Source organism: Echiichthys vipera (assembly GCF_963691815.1).
Source record: "Echiichthys vipera genome assembly, chromosome: 15".
In the NCBI taxonomy this organism is placed as follows: Eukaryota; Metazoa; Chordata; class Actinopteri; order Perciformes; family Trachinidae; genus Echiichthys; species Echiichthys vipera.
Window position 1 is genome coordinate 11,372,369 of NC_139840.1, and position 14,877 is coordinate 11,387,245.

General features: G+C 39.2%; 1 protein-coding gene across 1 annotated transcript; it reads left to right on the forward strand.

The window, feature by feature from the left end:
* Positions 1–952: 952 nt before the first annotated feature.
* On the forward strand, positions 953–11,498 carry kiss1ra (KISS1 receptor a; the record flags this gene model as incomplete). The annotated part of the gene is made up of 5 exons (XM_083928812.1): positions 953–1,211; positions 4,406–4,530; positions 9,984–10,119; positions 10,263–10,501; positions 11,118–11,498. The coding sequence occupies 5 exons, from the start codon at positions 953–955 to the stop codon at positions 11,496–11,498; spliced, it is 1,140 nt and encodes a 379-aa protein (XP_083784938.1).
* Positions 11,499–14,877: the final 3,379 nt, after the last annotated feature.

Consider the following 14,877-nt stretch of genomic DNA (forward strand, 5'->3'; position numbering starts at 1 on the left):
CAGCTGTGCCTGGAGAATGAAGAATGGACGTTGCTTGAGGTTTTTAAATGTTTTAATAGAACGCCTTTTGGCAGGCATACTTTTGTCAAGGTTATAGATATAGAGCAAATATCAACTCCTACACAAGCCTGTCTTCTTTCTTTGAATCAAATGACTCTTGAATGGAAGATTAAGACACGCAGAGAGGGAAAAAAAGCTTGAACTTCACTACGGCAAAGAGTGGTGGAACAAAGAGAGGTGACAAGCTCGAGGAAAGGAAGCTGCGAGGATAGCGGATTGTTTACCTTTGGGTATTTGATGACCGAGCTCATCGAAGACATCTGTCTTGCCTCTCAGCAAGCACTGTTCAACTAGTGAACAAATCCACAGCGCTGAGATTTTCCCGTCTCTCAAGTGAGCAATACAGCATGCTTTAAAGCTGAAAGCTTAAAGGTGATGTGGTGCCAGCAGGAGGCAGTTTTCATCCAACCTGATCTGAAGAAAAGGAGCACTCTCTCCTCTCTTGTTCGCCTTCTATTCTTCGGTCCTCCCATATGAAGTTCCTGCTTCGGGCTGCAATGAAATGAACGGCTCTCCGAAACTTAAGGAGTCTTTATCCCATCTTCTTTGTCCCGTTTCACGCTGTCTCCTTCACCTTTTCATTCATGATCAAAACTTTACCCTGACTGCTCCATCATCGGCTCTCCCTACCTTGCACCGCTCACTATTCTTTACTCTTCTTATGTATCTCCTTTGCCTGATTTTTTCCTCTGCCCCCCTTATTTTCGTCCCTCTTTTCTCCATTTTCAATTATCCATTTTTCTCTCCTTTCTTGAACGTTAGGGCATGATTCAGTGGCTGAACACATAGTGCTCATTGTCTCTTACTAATTGCCATCACCTCTCTGCCCCTCTCTCCACCGTGTCACATTATCTCCCACCTACCTCGGCATTATCCTCCCTGTCCAGTCACAATGCACTCCTCTGGGGAGCTCTGGAACTCCACCGAGCAGGTCTGGATCAACGGCTCCGAGGCAAACTTCTCTCTGGGAAGACACAGGGATGAGGAGGAGGAAGAAGAGGAAGGAGGTCAGCACCCCTTCCTGACAGATGCCTGGCTGGTCCCCCTCTTCTTCTCCCTCATCATGCTGGTTGGACTTGTGGGCAACTCATTGGTTATTTATGTAATTTCCAAACACAGACAGATGAGGACGGCAACCAATTTCTACATAGGTTAGTACATTGATGGAGAACAGTGGGCTATGTGTTTACTTTATCATGAACTCCCAGTGCAACAGCTTCAAATAGACCCTTATGTTTTTTTGATGCAGGTCTTTCATCTATTCAGAAACGTGTCTTTGCATGCCAACAGTGGGTTCAAAAGAACTTCAAGGGTTCACAGGGAGGCTGAATGGAATTTTTCACTCTCCATTTGCCCAATTAAGCGTAACAATGTCCAAGTTAATTACAGGTTTCACTTTTACATTTAGAGGGAGACAGGTTTGCAGGTGGAATAATTGTTTTGCAGTGGTGTTTTGAACGTCTTGCTGCATTTGGAAAGAACTGACCAAGGTTTAAAAAGGCACTCTTATTAGAAAAGGTTTGGCTACTCTGTGGATAATGCAAACAGGATTCATGATATCAAATCAACAAAAAAAATACCTTAAGTTCAAACAAAGTACATTTATGATAATATATTTGTTCTACCTTTATCTTAATTTATTTATTAATTAACAAACATAGGGGATCCAATTATGGTTTTCATGAAAATTGAAAATTCCAGAAAATCTAATTAATGTTAATTTATTTGCTAAGTCTGTTTATATGGCACTTAGATTGTGTTGATCTTAATTCATCTCGTTTTGTGATGATTTGACTTTTTTTATTTTATTTCCAGCACATCCCCTCAGCTTGACTTTATACAAATTGAAAATGTGCATTAAAACAGGTTGATTGATCGATACTAGGGGATTTCATTTATCTCAGGGGGATCGAATGAAAACAAGAGAAATCAAAGGAGTGCATCAATCACGCACTCTCCTCATGTCTCCTCTGGTTTTTACAGTGGTCACTGGCTTGACTCTGGGGGTGATTAATGTTTGTTGGTGAAGTCAGTTGCAGCGTGTCTGATCTCTGATCAGACCTTTGACGTCACCTGTCACCCGGGAAGAATTTCAAAAGTGATTGATTAACTGAAGTTAACAGTAGATAAGATCAATAATATTAATAATAATACTACCAATAAGATAATAATAATATTAATATACATGCATATACTGTATATATTAAAAAATCATATCACATAGATTCACATGCATCTCAGCCAGTTCAATTATGTGATTTATTGTAAAAACCATTTGTGTCTTTTTGCATATTACACTGTATGAGACATGAATTTTATCTTAGATAATATTTCAAGGCCAGACCACTGATTCAGTTTAATATTCAGCAACATTATATTAGGGCCTGCACCACCTGCCCACCCTTTCAGCAGCATAGCCCAGCTACTATAACAGTATTGGATCAGCTACTAAAACAAATAGGAAACAGTTCTGTTACAATAACAGAATAGAAAAAAAGGGAAATCAAGATCAGACTGCCAAAGTCATTACTGCAACCTCTGCTTTAGCTTTGTGTCCTATCTAAACCTGTGTTTTTGTGCGTATTCATGTGAATATAGTCCACGTGGATTTAAATGTTGTAGGGTGTGTATGTTTAGGTGTACTGCATGACCTGTCATCAGTCAATCAACAGTTTTTCCAAAAGTACGATTAAGTACGCTCTTAAAAATATAAAATGATGTAATGCAGAAGTGACCAACACATTATTTTACACTGGTTCAGTGCAACGTTACTGACACCCACAAGCATGCCTCTTACACAATCAAGATGAGTTACGAAGTCCAAAATGTTATTCCAGTAAACAAGCAGGATCAAAACCAGAGGATCAATCAGAGAGGGCAAACTTAATTGTATCAGGTATAAATGCTGAAGGGCTTAGCATACTGCAAAAGACACTCTACTGACTAATGGAAGTGGGCTGGTGCATATACTACTGAGGCAATCAGGGAAATGGGAAGCAGACGAGCTATATGGAGGAGCAGGTTACGTGGTGGAACTGGTGGGAATGACGCTATCAGAGTACAAGCAGGCTCAGTAGTAAAATGGAAAACCAGGCAGAATACTGAATGAATACTGGACAGTCAGTGTCAATGTGACAAGCAACACAGTCTTTCTAGCTTTAGAGCTGCAACTATGGAAACCACCCAAATCTGCAAAGTCATGTTTGATTTGCTTTTGCAGATGTATACTTTCAAGCAGTCCTGGTTGGGCCATTCACAACCGTTTCTCTACATCTTACACAAAATATGTGATGACGTCACTTTTGGCTCATGCACCATGTCTGCCCGGACACGGGCAAACATAAACCTAGCATCAGCTGATGTTGAACTTTCTGTTGAAGTACTGTTTTTAAATTCCGATGATACAGGCAACACTCGACAACAACACATACATATTGATGCTGTTTATATTTTGCCATCACTCAGGGCTACGTCACATTTCGTTGCTTTGCTTTCGTTGCTTTGCTTTCATTGGTTGTAGGTCCATCCAATTGTGTCCAGACGCATTTTGGTCATTGGCCGTTGAAAACATCTTTTCAAAAATCAAAATTTAATTGAGAGATTCCAGACTAATTTGCATATGTGATTTAGTCTAGCAATGTCAGGCTAGGCTGCAACTACAGTTAAAATAATTGAATTAACAATCAATCCGTCAGACTTTTTCTCCATTAATCAGGTAATTGCTTGCTCCAAGAAAATGTTACAAAACAATAAAAAGAAAAGGAAAATAAAACCCCAGTTACCCAGGGCCAAGGTCCAACTACAATATTCTAATCCCATGGTTTGTCCGACTTGCTACCCAAACCCCAAATATATTCAGGTTGATATAAATTGAGACTATCCTTCTGAGAACAATGACACCATCAGTAATTTCAGGAAGTGCCCCAAAACAATGTTACATCAAAGTGGCAAAGCCCTCTAGTGGCGATGGGGATTATAACAGCAGTAATGGAGGAAGTCAGAAGACGTTATAGGAAGTTTGTGTAAGGAGGAGGTCAGAGTAGATGGATGGGTCAATGCAACATTAGATCATCAACCAACAGTCAAGCGATCATTTTTGGCCTATTTGCTGGAAAAAGATATGTATATTTTTTCAACATACTATTGACTAATCCATTCGTTCTTTTAGCTCTGATGTGTGTCCCTTAATTAAAAGCATATCCACTGATGATGGTGGTCACAGGTTTAAAATCACTGAAGAAACTGTGTGATATTTCCATGACACAACCACAGCTACACTATCTGTAAAACACGGTGCTGCAGAGTGAACACCAGACATCCTGTATGTTGTTTTCTCTTTGTGTAGCAAACCTGGCTGCCACCGACATCATCTTCTTGGTGTGCTGCGTCCCCTTCACTGCCACCCTCTATCCTCTCCCTGGATGGATCTTTGGCAACTTCATGTGCAAATTTGTCGCCTTTCTACAGCAGGTAAAAACATGACTTGTAATTTTTTTTTTACTTGTGCTTTCACACACATAAAAGTGTTGCTTGCTGCCCTTTCTACGAAAAAGGGACTGAGAAAAACATTTATTTGCTCTTGAATTGAACAAACCTCGATCATTAGTATGAATCAACTAATTTACTCACAGCGATGACATTTAGGGTTATGGTAAAATCAGATGCGCTTCACGAAGCACTGATTTCATGATTGAATTTTGTGTCACCCATCTTCTTAATCCAATCACGGAGGTCACAGCTTGTCTTTTAGAATAACAATAACAGTCTGAAGAAAGCTTTGAACTGAAAAGAGCCATTGTTGAATTATTGTTTTGTTTTCAAAAGTTTCAAAAGGGAGATTTTTTTTTATTTTGAAAGATCATGATAGTTACACAAAAGGATGTTCAAGCAGCACCCAATGTGATTGTCAGTGACCATTGCACAACTGATGAAAGCTTTATGTGACGTTACCTGAAAGCAATCCATTCATTAATATATTTGGCCATTTGGGGACAACGTCATAAGCTGTCAACCACACGCGCTGAAATAAAGCATTACATTGAGACACTTCTGACAGCGCTGTAGAGATAGGTCTGTCAAAGCAAGCCCAACTTAACACTGACATATTATCAGTGTAATGCTGCTACGCTCACCAGACTCGTTACACCTAAAAGGCTAACGAGCCCATTACCTAGTGCCTATGCGGTTAGTTTTGAATGAAAAGACATGACCCAATCAATCAGTCTGCACACTAGTTGAGATTTGGCCTCTCTGTGAGCCTCTGCAACATACATTTACCCATAACACCCTTCTCTGCATAGATTTCATGTGCATATTCGGAGAAGCAGCTGCAGTCCAGTATTCACTCTTTCTTATAATGCTGTTTTCGGTCTGAAAGTATCTTGCTTTAAAAGCAGCACTGCAGTTTGTTCGGTCGATAATTGTGTCTGTCTGCCGTTGGTGTTGAGCAGGACGCAGACTGCGGCTTTTTTTTCCCCTTTTAAAAAAAAACTGAAATCAACTGCCTGCTCCACCTGGGAACGGGGCTGATGAGAGTGTTGAGATTGAACCAAAATCATCACTTTGACTATGAGCAACCCCTTTCACATGCAGGAGTTAATTTGATCCTTTCTTAATATGAAACCGTGGATAAGGGCTGCAACCTTTTGATGCCATGCAGCTTACTCAAAGAGGATTATTAAATTAAAATATTTGTAAACTGTGCTTGAATGCACATGTGGCGATGAATGCGTAAAGCTTAAACATTAAAAAGCAACTTTTCTCTGCTATACTGTTATTACACCTAGCCATGCACTAATAGCTGTTGACTACTAAAAATAGGCTCAATCCCCACCCCAAGTAGCTTGACAAGGTTATACCGTCACTGAGGGTCCTAAGGAATTAGTGGGTTGCCACAGCTCCTGTTTAGTTAATAAGCAACCTGTAAAATGATGCAAAATCTAGACCAACAGTGTCGGCGAGAGAAAAAAAAAGGATTTTTCTCATGGAAAAGAGCTTGACTAAAATATGCAATAAATGAATGTTCTGTTTTGTTCATAGATTTGGTTAAAAGTACCTTGTGCATTATGACGCTTGAAAAGGGAGGGAATGATCTGACTATCTAAAAAAGACATTTTCTTTTTGAATGCAGAATGACTAATGCCTGACTAATTTGAGCATAAAAGAGTAAGACGGGAGTCTGAGATGCAGGCCAAGAACACAGACAGAAAGGCTAAAAAACATTTTTAACTGAAAACACAGAGGAGTGATTTAGTTTATTCATCTGTACCTTTGAAGTTGTCTTTGATAAAACAATGACTTCTGACGATGACGACTGAACCTAAAGCTTCTCTTTTGAAAAAGCTGTTCTTTTAGTTCTCTCTTGTGGCCTTGTCTGATTCTTTTGTCTGCTTCACTCCACCATTTTATCTGCTTATTATCCTCCAACCTTGCATTTTAATTCTCTAATCGGTTTCTATAAATGAAAGCCTGCCATCATTTATTATTGCGTGTGCACGAGAGAAGTAGTGTCACAGCAGATTAAGCGATGAACTTGTCTGCAATAATCACCCCACACACATTTTATTTACCTTAACGCAACCAGGGGGGGATACCCTGTTTTTAATAACACAGTGGTCCATCCTCTACCATTGTCATGTAATTCTGCTTTACACCTTTAGTCATGCAAATGAAAATCTGCTGCAGACACATGAAGGTGATATTACGGTACATTGATTGTTCATTACGTCATTGGTAGAGGCTGATGAAATTAAATAAAATCTCTTATCTGTCATGCAGAAAAGGTTTCCTGTATGTCTGTTAGTCCTATTCAAAATGTAATGAAGTAAAGCTGGATTTCTCTCCCCAAAAAAGAAGCCCATATGTTGTTTCTTAACATATATACTGTATATATATATATATATATATATATATATATATATATATATATATATATATATATATATATATATATTCAGAATCTATTTGCATTCGTTCCTATTAAATGTTATTTTTAAGTAGGATGGGAACATGTACTGTATATCCCATCCTATATATACTGTATATCTTTGAAAGTTAGGAACTGGATATCTCCCTCCATTGATTCTTTTTCTCATCACCCTGACTTTCCATTTTCCAAAATGGATCCCAGTCAGATATCTCTGCTTTTCACACCTCTTCTTCTCTATCCTGAAATAAGATACAACTTCTCTTTCTTTGCAATTCCACACTTTGGATCACTGGAGTGACCGTAATAGGTGGTGATTTTGAAGAAAGGGACAATGATTCAGACAGCTCCTCTCCAACATACGTCTGTCTTGATAGAATAAATGGGTATTTTGAGAAATGGCGTATTCCCTTTCTCGTAGTGAGTTAGATGAGATGATAGATAACATTCTCATGTCTCAAATGAAGTTACAGCCTGCAGGTGGTTAGCTTAGCTTAGCTTAGTTTAAAGGGTGGAGGCAAGGGGAAGACACAAGCTTAGCTATTTCTAACATGTTTATTAAGTCGTCTTGAAACCACAATTTTTTTTCAGCTTTAATAGGGATTGAACAAAAAAAACGCGTATAAGTGAACTTTTGAGGTGCTGGTAGGCGAATTTCATCATCTTAACCATACTAGCTGTTTCCCTCGTTTTATGCAAAGAATATTTAGCTGGTGGTGGGCCAGGTCCTTAATGAAGCTATACGTGTTTACATGCCATTTAGAGGTCAAATGTTGAAAACAAAAATGGCCCAGCTGGCCAGTTCTTCCTGTCAGGAAACTGAATTAAACATGAAGACGCTGAATTATTTAAAACTATCTTGCCGCCTGTCACCCTACACAATCAGTCCAACTAACATAATCGGATCACTCTTCATCACACCAAAAGAAATGCGAAGAAGTAAAGATGATCTATGTATATATATATGATGATCTAAATGTATTCTCTTTGCAGTCTCCCAGCCCATTCCTCTGAAAAGACATTATGCATCGAAGATAACAGAGCAGTGTGTTCCCTTAATGCACCAGGCTTCTTTAAAATTGAGGGATTGTGGTGCCCTCTTCCTCAACGGCCTCAACATTGAACTCATCATGACCCCTTTCTGTCTCTCTCATCATATCCTTTGAAACACTGATGAGATGCTCCAAAGCTCTGGAGGGTAATGGGTGTTGGCTTCACAGTGGCAGATATGAGGTGGAGAGAGAAAGAGGGACATACATAACACAAAAGTGGTACAATTTTTGAACCTCTCTGGGTGCATAGAGAGTACTTCTGACCCCTCATTCGTCACCCCTGAAGAACACATTTCAAAGCAATATGGGAAACTTTACCCACATATAACATAGTGCAACCCCCAGAGCTCTGTGGGTTTGAAGTGAAGAAAATATCACCTTTGTGAAAAGGATGAAAAGAAGTGTTAGGGTTGTTTATTTTCTAACATCCCGCCCTGTTGATAATGAATGTTGAGCGTATGAAAAGAAAACATCAATAAGCACTCTAGTCAGGGTGCGTTCTACTATAAACGATAATGACTGAGACTTTAGTAAAATGAAGTGCATTTTGGAGCACACTCACTCTGTGTGAGTCAAAACTCTGCAAGTAACTGAACACTTCTGTTCTAGCATGAATTCTACATTTGGCCTAACATTAACATTATTCTGATGTGCCCTAGTTTAATTGAATCAAGCATCATTGAACCCTATTAAAAATGAAATGGCATGCAAATGAAAAATGCTTATCGCAAATGCAGCCGCTGCTCTGCTCTGCTTTGTATGCCGTTTCTTGCTCGTCAGTTTAAAAGCGCAAGAGTTCATTAGCCAGTCATCAAAAAAGTTGAAGGGAGTCTGAAATAATGAGTTTTTTCAGGATGAAAAAGCTGCTTGAAATGCTCTTAGGTGGTGGCAAACTCCTGTTACAATCAGGCCTCCCAAACTATTTTAAATGATCTCATAAGTTTGTGACATGGTTCACTTAGAAAAGGGCAAAAAATGCAACTTATTTGCAAATTTTTGGCGAAGTCGCTATGGGTAAATCCACAGGATGGTGTTGTATTTATTTTCACATGTAGAAACTGTGATGCGTGGGTATCAGATTCTTAGCACTCTTTAGACTTCAAATACCAACCTAAGGCAAAAGTCAGGAACTTAGTTGGCAACAGAGGGGCAGTCCACACGATCATACAAATATATGAGGGTAGACTGGTGAGGAGGTCAGGAACAGGCAACATTTCAAAAAACACGAAAAGGCAAAAGAAGAAAAAAAAAAAGCAGGAACACACCAGGTTGAGATGACTGGAAAGCAGAGACATACTGTCTGGTGCAAGCTTGAAGATTTTTATATATAACACATGGGAGACCAGCTATAATGACACATTTACAGAGACACAACATGAAATCATGTCCCCATCTTTCAAATTGCCAAGAAGCCACAGTCATGTCACGAAATGTGCAAACAGGGGAAAAGAAATATTAAAAAAATAGGAAACTCACCCCCCTTCCTACATAATTTCCATGCCATGTGATTTCTGTATACCCTTTCCTCTGCCTCGAGCCAGCATCATCTTGACTCTCAATGTACGGTTCTTCATCCGACACAAACCAATCAAGGGCAGTAGCCGGTAGTTGGTCCCAACAATGGCTGCCTCATCCTGGCACACACCTATTTGCATATATACACATGCACGCACTGATACCTCAGGCATTAGACAGACACACAGTAGCAGATGAAAGACAGTTCCATCAAATAAATGCGACTACGGTCGAGTGGCGACTCCAGGAACCTGGGATCTCACAGAAACTTGCACGATCAAACATGACTTCAGAATGATATTTTTATTCTACTAATTTTGCTCTTGCTATTGCTAGGGGACAGGGCTGGGGTCGCAGTGGATGTCTCTGAAGATTTCCACATTTGCAGAACAGAATATATGTTTCAATAATGTTTTACTGTCTTTTTCCAGGTGACAGTCCAAGCCACCTGTATCACTCTGACAGCTATGAGCGGGGACCGCTGTTACGTCACAGTCTACCCTCTGAAATCTCTCCGCCACCGCACCCCAAGAATAGCCATGATTGTCAGCATCTGCATTTGGATTGGTAAATCCTGATCGTTAATGAAAATTAGACATTTTTCAGGTTGTTTTTTTTAGTTCACCACAGAGTTAATGCATAAAGCAGGTGAGGGAACTAGTGTGCATGATCCCTACAACTTCAACTAACACAGTCCTTGTTCTTCCCAGGGTCCTTCATCCTGTCCACCCCGATTTTAATGTACCAGCGTATAGAGAAGGGTTACTGGTATGGCCCGAGGCAGTACTGCATGGAGAGATTCCCCTCAAAGACACATGAGAGAGCTTTCATCCTTTACCAGTTTATTGCTGCCTACCTACTGCCTGTCCTCACTATCTCATTTTGCTACACTCTGATGGTGAAGAGGGTGGGTCAGCCCTCTGTAGAACCTGTAGACAACAACTATCAGGTATGGATAAGGTTTGTTTTGTGCTTAATTGTATTTGCTTAACTTAGATGAAAGACCTGACTTCAAGCACTTGCTTCTAATTGACAGCTAATTAAAAGTTTATCTTCTCTATATGGTGGCACAACATTTCCCTTTATAATATTTGCTTTAATGTTGGCTGTCTTTAAACATGCCTTTTAAAGCACCTTTCCTTGAAGTTGTTTTGCATTTGAATGATAATGTTGTTCCGTAACTACTGGATGTGTAAGCTGGCAACTGTTTTTGGCCAACTGTCCCCAGTTGAAAAAAATAAATAAATCTGTATTTGCAGGTGTGAGCAGTTTGTGTTTATGTAAATTCGTTTGAATTAAAAATGTTATCAAATGCTTGGGGATTTATGGATATATGGTTACTTCATAAACACACTGTAGAGTGACAAGAGTAAAAAGAAGAGACTGGAGGAAAATAACAACAGAAATGGGGTACCATCCATGCCACACACGTTTGGTGGCTAGCTAGCTTATCTGTTTGCACAGTTGATTCATTGGCTGCATTAGGTTGAATAAACAGACTGCACAAACAGTCCAGTGGTTAACTTTACACAAATGCTGATCTACTCTCATCTTCTCCTCCTCAGGTCAACCTCCTGTCAGAGAGAACTATCAGTATCAGGAGCAAAGTCTCCAGGATGGTGGTAGTGATCGTCCTTCTTTTCGCCATTTGCTGGGGTCCCATCCAGATATTCGTCCTCTTCCAGTCTTTCCATCCTAACTACCAGCCCAACTACACCACATACAAGATCAAGACGTGGGCCAACTGCATGTCCTACGCCAACTCTTCAGTCAACCCCATAGTTTACGGTTTCATGGGAGCCACCTTTCAAAAGTCGTTCAGGAAAACCTTCCCGTTTCTGTTCAAGCACAAGATCAGAGATAGCAGCATGGCTTCCAGGACTGCCAATGCAGAGATCAAGTTTGTTGCTGCAGTGGAAGGAAACAATAATAATGCAACAAATTAAATCTGACTTTTATTGCTGATTGCAAAAGGACAGACTGTATTTTGCAGCGATATATTAGTTATGCTAATGAATACAACTGCTTAATGAATAGATGTGGGTAAACAGAGACTCATATTACAGATGGACACTAACAGGGCTTGGCACAATAGGTTACCTGTTTGACTGCCAAGGCCAGGCAACATTGGGACATAACATCATTTGTTGAGCTGCCAAATACAACAGCCAAATAACAGAGGACAATCATACAAATCCGATGACCATTGAGGAACATATTTGCCTGACAACTGCCAGCAGGAGTCTAATCTAATTTCTGTAAGATGATGGTATAAACTATTTAGCACTTAACAGCTGCTGATATTCTGTATATCGGGTATTTTGGCAATGTGGAAAGGCTGAAGTGCATTTTTAATAAGCCCCTAATACTCTAGAACAGATTTCTTAAGACATGTTTTTTTTTATTCATATGGTTCACATTTGGTTCTATCACTGGAGAGGAGGAAGAGGACAATCTTTCTGTATCTGTCAATCTGGGAAACAGCTAGCATGTTTGAATTTCTTCAAGGAATAGTTCAAACTTTTTCACTTTCTTGAAGAAAGTTACATAGAAGATTGTGACCATATCTGAACACTAAATATAAAGCTAGAGCCAGGAGGTGATTGGTTTAGCTTAGCATAAAGACTGGAAGCTAGCCCTGTCAAATGTTCCAAAAAATATGCCGACTGGCACCTCTAAAGCTTATAAAGTAACACATCAGATTAGGCGAAACCAAACCATTCATTGCTCATTTACTTGTGCACTTGTGACACAAACAGGACACACAGATAGAGGAACAGACACACATAGATTAAAATACATACATACTCATTACGATATGTTCATGCATGCACATAGACAGTCACACCCATAAAATCACAAACATATACATATATTGCCATAAATTAGGCAACATACAGACGTGTACACATATGCAACACATGTCAAATGATTTAAATATATATATTAATATTGTAATTTCATATATTATCATGTCACATATTAGAATGTCGCAAATCATTATCTACCTAACTAATGTACTCTTGATACTGATAATTAGGAACTTACAGTGCTTTGAAAAACACAGTAAATACTGTCCAGCATCAAACAAAGCTAGGAACATTCTCCCAGACACTGGCGTGCAGGCGCAGTATGTGACGTGTCTTGCATCAATGAAAACATGGCTGAAGTGCTGTCTACATGCATCGCTGGAAGGTTTTCTGTCGTTCATTCCAACTCTGTGAGGAAGCGATTTTGAAACATTCATGAGTGAATTTGCCCTGAAAAGTGGATCCGGTCATGGACAAGCAGTTCTACGAAATCTATAAAAAGGCTCATTGCTTGAGCATAGACTGTGACAAAATGCTTTTTTTGGGCGCTGTTTTCTTATCTGCAATGTGCACAAAGCTCAGTTACCTCTCATTGCTTGAATGCATTCCATGCTTTTCATATGTTTACATAAGATATTGGCTACAGTATGTTATTGTTTATTTTCTTTGCAGGGAAAAAAGTGAATAGTGCTGTTAGTTTTATTCGTGGTTTTCAATATAAAACTTGACGAAATGTGTATCATAGCTACTTTTTGAATGTTTTCAGCACATTTTAACAATTCTGAGATATTACTGATTATTGTGATAATTTTGATCACTATAATCATGGTATGAACTGAATCATGGCCTAACCCATTGACAGGGGTCACACATATAGTAAAGGCGTATGTGTGCTAGAAGGCTAGAAATGTTTTATGAATTGTTCCTGACTGATTCCTGAAAAATTAATAAATAAAATGTGTTTATTAAGGCTTTTGTTCCTCAAGAGATATTCACAGCACATAACTCCCCGAAACACAATCAAAATGTGGGTGCTGCCCCTGTAGCTCAGGGGTTAAGACGAGAACCTTTGCTGCATCTTTCTCTCCCCCATTTCCGGAAATTGTTCTTCTGACTGGCATAAAAAAAAAAACCCTCCATTTCTACATTGACTGCAGTCATTTAACCTCTGGGTTTTTGTACAGATTAAACAGCATACAAAGGTGTTCATAGTTATCATGAGTTTCCAACTTGTAGTGTTCATGTCCAGTCATAAGTTTTAGTTAAGACCTTGTTTAATATCTGACTTGTCACTTAATAATACTGGAATGTGTGGAAACCAAACTAACATGGATGCCTCAAGTCAGCTAAAGTCTGTTGTTGAATGTAATGTAAGCCACATTTAATTATTGTGGTGATATATTATCAGTTCATTATTCTTAATTCTCAAATGACCAACTCTATAATCAGACAACCCTCATTAGTTGTTTTTAACATGAGCATCTTTCCTACCATCCATCCTATATGAAAGGGAATAAGAAAATTTCCAAATGCCCGGACGTATTCCTTTAAAAATCTGTTGTCTGTCTCAAGTGGAGAACATTATAATCAAGATGGTGGCAAAATACTACATCTGAATAAATAGAACAGGATAATAAACAGGGTTAGAGTTTATTTTTTTGGTGAGAATCCAATGAAACAAAGCCAGCATGTAAGTGAATGTGAGAATGCTCCTAGATGCCAAAAGTGACATCTAGGAGCAGGGGTTACAGAGAAGCACGGACTGTGTTTACCTTTCCCGCACACAAATATTCACACCTTCCCCAATACATGTGCATGCTGTAAAAACATGGATAGGCATGCCCATTGTACTTTCACCCGGTACATCCAGGTGTTGTTGCTAGTATCAGTCTTCACATCTTTTTAGAAAGACCCTTATACGATCTTGTCAGGTGGGGTCATGGTGGGGGTGTCCCATATGGCCGGTTCCCTTTATTTTGAAGGAGAACCTGTTCAGTGAGCAGCAGAAATAAAGCTTATTGTTTTAATACATCTACAGAACCCATGCCAGCTCACCACTTTCTACATGCAGTCCTTTTCTGTCAATCCCACACAGTGACATTACAAAATCACGACTCCATAGAAAATCTGCTAGTGTAATTCTCATTTGAATTTTAGATACTGTGGGACTTTCTATCATTAGGCCTCTATTTGAATGACATCGGAGTGCTTTTGGCTGCTAAAAATTTGTATTAAAAAGGTGGTCTTATGCATTTGGGTCACCGTTTCTACATTACTTTAAATTTCATTTAGCTGACGCTTTTATTCAAAACGACTTCCAATAAGTGCATTCAACCATTAGGGTACAAACCAGAATAGCAAGTTATTAAGTAAGTGCGTTAGCTTCAAATAAGCCAATCTATAGAGTGCTACATAAGTGCATTTTCTTTTTTTTCCTTTTTTTTTTTACAGATAAGTCCGCTTCTTAGCCAACGTACGATCAAAAGAGATGCGTTTTTAACCTGCGGCGGGGAAG